The 6,945-nt window shown below is 37.5% G+C and overlaps 1 protein-coding gene across 1 annotated transcript in view; it reads left to right on the forward strand.

Annotated features, from left to right (window-relative positions):
- The window catches only part of ALKBH1 (alkB homolog 1, histone H2A dioxygenase), a 37,945-nt gene that overhangs the window by 12,204 nt on the left and 18,796 nt on the right, over positions 1-6,945 (forward strand). The window contains exon 3 of the mRNA XM_027844719.1: positions 2,620-2,782. Within this exon, the coding sequence (XP_027700520.1) occupies positions 2,620-2,782 (163 nt within the window). The remainder of the gene's footprint in view (positions 1-2,619; positions 2,783-6,945) is intronic.

Below are 6,945 nucleotides of genomic sequence, written 5' to 3' on the forward strand. Positions count from 1 at the left end.
AAACTAGGCATCTCATCACTATATACCAAGATAAGGTCAAAATGGGTACATGATTTAGACAGAAAGAGTAATATCATAAGCAAATTAGGAGAGCAAGGAATAGTTTATCTGTCAGATCTATAGAGAAGGGAAGAATTTATGACCAAACAAGAGATAGAGAATGTTACAAAATGCAGAATGGATTATTTTGATTACATTAAATGGAAAAGTTTTTGCACAAACAAAGCCAATGCAACTAAGATTAGAAGGGAAGCAGAAAGTTTCCCAGAAACAATTTTTACAATGAGTGTCTCTGATAAAGGCCTCATTTCTAAAATATATAGAGCATTGAGTCAAATTTATGAGACTACAAGTCATTCCCCAATTGATAAATGGTCAAAGGATATGAATAGGCAGTTTTCAGATGAAGAAATCAAAGTTATTTGTAGACATATGAAGAAGTACTCTAAATCAGTATTGATTAGAGAAATGTAAATTAAAACAACTCTACAACTCTGAGGTACCACCTCACACCTAATCAGATTGGCTAATATGACAAAAAAGGAAAATGATAAATGTTGGAGTAGGTATAGTAAAATTGGAACATTGATACATTGATGGTGGAGTTGTGAATTGATCTAACCATTCTGGAGAACAATTTGGAACTGTACCCAAAGGGCTATAAAACTGTGCATACCCTTTAATCCAGCAACACTGTTACGTCTTTATCCCAAAGAGATCGTAAAAAGGACCCACATGTACAAAAATATTATAGCAGCTCTTTTTGTGGTGGCAAAGAATTGGAAATTGAAGAGATCCCCATCAGTTGGGCAATGGCTGAACAATTTGTGGTACATGATTGTGATTGAATATTATTGTGATATATGAAATGATGAGGTAGATATCTCAGAAAAACCTGGACAGACTAACGTGAACTGATGCGAAGTGGAATGAGTAGAAACAGGAGAACATTGTACACAGTAACAGCAATATTGTAAGATGATCAATTGTGAATGACTTTAACTATTCTCAGATACAATGATCCAAGGCAACTCTGAAGGACTTATCATGAAAAATGCTCTCCATTCCCAGAGAAAGAACTGATAGAGTCTGAATACAGATTGAAGCATGCCTTTTTCTTTACTTTCCTTACTTTTCTTGGGGTTTTTTGTCTATGTTTTCTTTTATAACATGAGTAATATGGAAATATGTTTTGCATGATTATACATGTATAACCATATCAAATTGCTTGCCTTCTCAATGAGGGGGATAGGGAAGAAGGGAGAAAATTCGAAACTTAGTTTTAAAAATGAATGTTGAAAATTGTTTTTACACATGGAAAATAAAATATTAAATAAAAAAAAATTCCTGTGCTATATCAACTTTCCCTGCCTAGGAGAAATGAAATGAAAAATTAGAGTTGGATGTGCTAATTAGAAATTAGAGTTGGATGAAGAGTGGGGGCTGTCAGGAGTGGTTTCCCATAGGAGGGGGCACAAGAGCCTTGGAGGAAGATAGAAATTCTAAGAGGTAGAGGTGAAATACATGGCAAACACTGGGGCATAGCCATCAGTCACAGAGATAGGGAGTGAAATGCCAAGTTTGAAGAACAGCAAGTGGACCAGTTTGGCTGAAACTTAGAGGTTGTGAAGGGGAATAATGTAAAATAAGCCTGGATATAAGAGCATTTTATATAAAAATACAAAATTATCAACCTAAAATAGAAATCTATCTTACCCTACAGGAAAATAGAGGGGAAGGGGATAGATAAGAGAGCGGGGAGATGATAAAGAGGAAGGCATATTGGGGGAGGGGGTAATCAGAAGCAAACACTTCTCAGAAAGGACAGGGAGAGAATAGAATAAATGGGGGGGTGGGATAGGATAAAGGGAAATATTGTTAGTTTTCTACAACATGACTACTATGGAAATGTTTCGCATGACTACATATGTATAACCTGTATAGAGTTGCTTGCCTTCTTGATGAGGGTGAGTGGAGAGGGAGGAAGGGAGAAAATATGGAACCCAAAGTTTTAAAAGCAAATGTTAAAAATTGTTTTCACATGCAACTGGGAAATAAGATATACAGGCAATGGGGTATAGAAATCTATCCTGCCCTACAGGAAAATAGAAGGGGAAGAGGATAAGAGAAGGTTGAGGAGGGGGGTGAGATAGAAAGAAGGGCAGATTAGGGGAAGGGGTATTCAGAATGCAAGTTTTCTTGGGGTGGGAGAGATGAGATGGGGAGAAAATTTGGAACTCAAAATCTTATGGAAATGAATGTTTAAAATGAATAAATAAATAAAAATTATTGACCTAAAAGAGGGCTATTAATAGTTTCTTTTTGGAAACTTTCTGGGCAATGCATGGACAAACTGAAATGAAATGAATATTTTAGTTGATTTGATATTTAATGTCATAAAATACTCACTGCCCTTGAGAATAACCCAAAAAGTGAAAGCTAAAGAATTCATTGCCATCAAAGCTTAGTTTTACACTCACATGAGACATGATGGTTCTAACTGGTGTAAAGAGCTATGACAGAGTTGTTTGTGGAGGCTGTCAAGAGAAAAAAGAAACTGTCAAGACAAACAAGCAGCTAATAATGGGATTTTCTTCATTTTCTCTTCTGTTTGTACAGGATTTATTTTTATCCCAAACCCCTTCCTCCCAGGTTATCAGCGTCACTGGGTGAAACAATGCCTTAAGCTTTACTCCCGAAAACCCAATGTCTGTAACCTGGACAAGCATGTGGTTGCAGAAGAGACCCGGGATCTGTGGGGACAGAGCCAGGAGCTCCTGAGGTGAGGCTAATTTCACAGTAACTGGTAAATACTTAGTTTCAGACCTTTGAGGGATTGCCTCCTTTGTTCCACAAATAACCTTGCAACAAAGCAGTTTAATTGTTCTATTTAAGTTCTCACCTGATCCTTCTTGATTCTAAGCAAGTTCTCCAGTATTTTTTTTATTTCCTCAAAATGCATTTGGATAGGGGCCTTGGTTTTAGATTTCATTTTGGGGAGAACAACAGTCATACAAGAGCAGCTCTTTGTCCAGTGTAACTCTTCCAGCAATCTAATCATGTCTTCAGGAGACTGAGGCAGCAAGCTAACTGGGGCTTGGAACAGTATGTCAGATGTTGATGCCTCTTTGCTCTCTTGCTGAGGCAGCTTTTGGTCAGCTTTATGTCCTCCACTGGACACATGAATGGTTGCAAGGCAAGAAGGTATAGATGAAGCTGCTCACTGAGCTATCTTGACAGAAGACAGAAGTTTAGTGAATGACAGAGCTTCTTACAGCCACTTCCTGAAAATAGCTATCAAATTCTCCCTAAATATGCCCATTTTTGGCTAAATATCTCCATTTCATTCAGATAATTATCATATGGCTTGATCTCAAAGCCCTTCACCAACCTATTTGCCTTCCTCTAAACACTCTTCAGCCTTTCCATGTTCTTCCTATAATGTGGTACCTAGAATTGAATCTAATTTAATCTGAACCAAGCAGAACAGAGTAAAGAAGTATTATCACCTCCTTTGCCTTGGACACTGTACCTCTCTTAACAGAGACAAAGAGTTCATTAATGATCTTACAGACACATCTATTTCATCTTTAAAAATCATTGTTTTAAAATATATTTTTTTCTTCAACGTACAGAGCCCTTAGAATCACAGAATCTTTTAGTTGGAATAGGCTCTCTTTCTACACAAGTAGAAGAGATGAGGTTGGATTTTGTTCTTGCCTTCTCAGTAGGTGGGAGAGGGGAAGGTGGGAGAGAGAGTTCAGAACCAAAAATAAAATGAAATTGAGTTTTTCAAAAAGGGAGGAAAAAAACGAGTTAAAAACCATTGCTGTATATGATGAATGAAATGTATTGTCAAAAATATGACAGGAGAGGGGAAATATAGGCTCTGCCACTGTATTCTGCTCCTGTTTTGAGAGTGAAGGGCTCATTTTATCAATTGTGTTTACCGAAACCTGGCAGATTTGAGAATTATTATAATACATATAAAATCACTTAACTTGTGATGATCCATCTATATGTATATATATTATATATATATATATTATATATATATATGTTCCCCCCACCCCAGGGGGGAAAGGAAGATTTCTACTTTTTAGTTAAGCATCTAATTGACAGGCTATAGATGAGAAAGAATCCAGTTATAGGAGACAAGATTCAAAGTTCATTTATAATAACTGAAGTAGGATAGAAAGACCCCTAGAACAAATAGCTTTCTTCCTTTTCCATGTCCAAAATAAGTAAGGTGATTTGTTTTTTGTCTGACTCTGAAATGTCCCTTTTAGACAAAAGAGGGGTGGGAAGCATCGTAACAGTCCCCAAGCATTTTATGAAGCACTTAGCAATGTGAGGAAGTGATCAAAGGGCTCTGTGGGTACATTCACCAGGGAAGAGGAAACTGTCTGGCCCATACATCCATCATCCTCAAGATTAGTACCTAGAGGAGGAAGTCAAGCATTAGACAAAGAATAGACAATTTTTCTGGATCACCTTGTTACCCATACTTAGGTCCTTATTGATTTGAAAACATTGTCTTTTGGATAATTTTAAACTCTTAGATGCTAGTATATTTCCAGTGCATTTTTAATCCAATCTAACAAGAATATACAAGGCATTACACTAGGCATTGAGGATACAAAGAGAAAACAGTAAACAGTTGGACCTTATAGTCTATTGAGCGGATACAACATAGATACAGGTAAATATATACATAATCCTCTGAGGAGGAATAGAACACTTCACTTTTGGGGATAAAGAGTGGGGACTGTCAGGAGTGGTTTCCCATAGGAGGGGGCACAAGAGCCTTGGAGGAAGATAGAAATTCAAAGAGGTAGAGGTGAAATACATGGCAAACACTGGGGCACAGCCATCAGTCACAGAGATAGGGAGTGAAATGCCAAGTTTGAAGAACAGCAAGTGGACCAGTTTGGCTGAAACTTAGAGGTTGTGAAGGGGAATAATATAAAATAAGCCTGGATATGTTAGATTGGAGCCAGATTATGAAGAGCTTTAAATCTCAAGGAATTTGTGTTTTATCCCGGAGGCAATAAGGAGCCACCAAAGAGAATCTTCTTGCGCTCCCCCCTCCCCCCCCAAATAGATCTAGGGACTTGCACAAGCTCAGTGATTTTACATACATTATAATAATTCCCATATTTGCCAGCTTTTGGTGAACACAACTGACAAAATGAGCCCTTTACTCTCAAAACAGGTACAGAACAAACAGTGGCAGAGCCTGTGTTTCCCCCCCTCCTGTGATGTTTTTGACAATTCATTTCATTCACCATATATAACAATGGTTTTCTAACTCTTGCTTTTCTGTCTTCATAAAAAAAAGATTTTTTTTCTCCTTTTTTTAAAAAAAGCAAAGTTTTATGGTTAGACTTTTCAGAAAATTATTTTGGGATCTCTATAGATTAGAGAGAGTAAATATTAGAAACTGGTAGTCTAGTTTTGCAACATCCCTGGTCAGAAGTGATGAGGGCCATGTGAGTAGAGATAAGGGATAGATAGACAGACAGACAGATAGAGTGTAGATACAAAGGCTTCCTGTTGTTGGAGAGTCTTCTAGTACTTCCTGGTACTAGACTCATAGATTCTAGAGACTAGAATGATACACTCTTAGATTCAGAGGGGGACCTCAGAGGTCAGCTAATCTAATCACTCTCTAGAACATGAATCCCATATACTGTATTCCTTCCAAATGATCAGTCATCCAACCTCTCTTCAGATCATCCAGTCTCTCTCAAGATTGGAGAGGCTCTCAGATGTTGAAAGCTTTTGTTTCTGGAAAAAAGTGTTCTGCTACCTACTTTTCCCAGTCTATCTTCTTCCACTTCCCCTTAGGACTTCTGGAAACAACCAGGAAGCATGAAAATGTAACAACTTCAAAGTTGAAACTACTTAGGAGTCTCAGTGCTCATGTGAGCTCTCCAGAGACTCTTAGGATTCTGGCACGTTCCTTAGTACACTCTTTGGAAGACTATGGAGTATTAGCCAGGCAGCAGTAACTCCTAGGAGCTCCCTAGGAACTACTGTTTCCCTTTTACTTTCACAATCAAGGGAGCAGTGATTCAAACAATTGCCATTTTAATGCCAAAGAATGTGGAGACAGAAATTAAAAATGGAGTTCAGGAGATGACTTGAAGTAAGAAACAAATTCTTGTGCCTACATGTGTCTAAAAAGCTGACAATAAACTACCCATTTCTTCACACAGAGGGAAAAATTTTCTCCCACAGAGCAATTTCCTATTAGACCTCTTCCTGATATTGTTTGTTGTGATGACCTTTTTCATTTTGATTGTCTTTAGTGCTTCTGAAAGCAAAGGGCTTTCCTTCAAATATCTCTGATAATGGCCTGATATCCACGATATATAGGGAATTAACCAAAAATGTATAAGACCAAGAGCCACACCACAATAAATAAGTGAACAAAAGATAAAAATAAGTGATTCTCTAAGGAAATTCAAATGTTAACGTTTGAACAATTGTTCCAAATCACTGAAAGAGAGGGAAATGCAGATTGAAACAGTGCTGAGGTTTCACCTTACCAGAAAAGATGGAAAGAAGCCATTTTTGAAGGGCTTCAGGAAGACACACTGTTACACATCTGCTGGAGTTATGAGTTGGTCCAACTGTTCTGGAAAGCAGTCTGGAATTATGCTTTTTTAAAAAAGTATCTTAACAAAAGGTCCAGAATATCAAGGGAATTAATGAAAAGAAATGCTAGGGAAGGTGGCCTTGCCATACCAGATCTTAAATTGTATCTTAAATTGATGATTGTAAGCAGCAATCATCAAAACTACTTGGTACTGGCTAAGAAGTAGACTGGTGGATCAGTGGAATAGTTTAGGTACACAAGACACAGTAGTCAATGACTGTAATAATCTACTGTTTGATAAGCCCAAAGACTCCAGCTTCTGGGATAAGAACTCACTATTT

The sequence above is a fragment of the Vombatus ursinus genome, unplaced genomic scaffold (genome assembly GCF_900497805.2).
Source record: "Vombatus ursinus unplaced genomic scaffold, bare-nosed wombat genome assembly UNPS02014945.1, whole genome shotgun sequence".
NCBI classification, from domain to species: Eukaryota; Metazoa; Chordata; class Mammalia; order Diprotodontia; family Vombatidae; genus Vombatus; species Vombatus ursinus.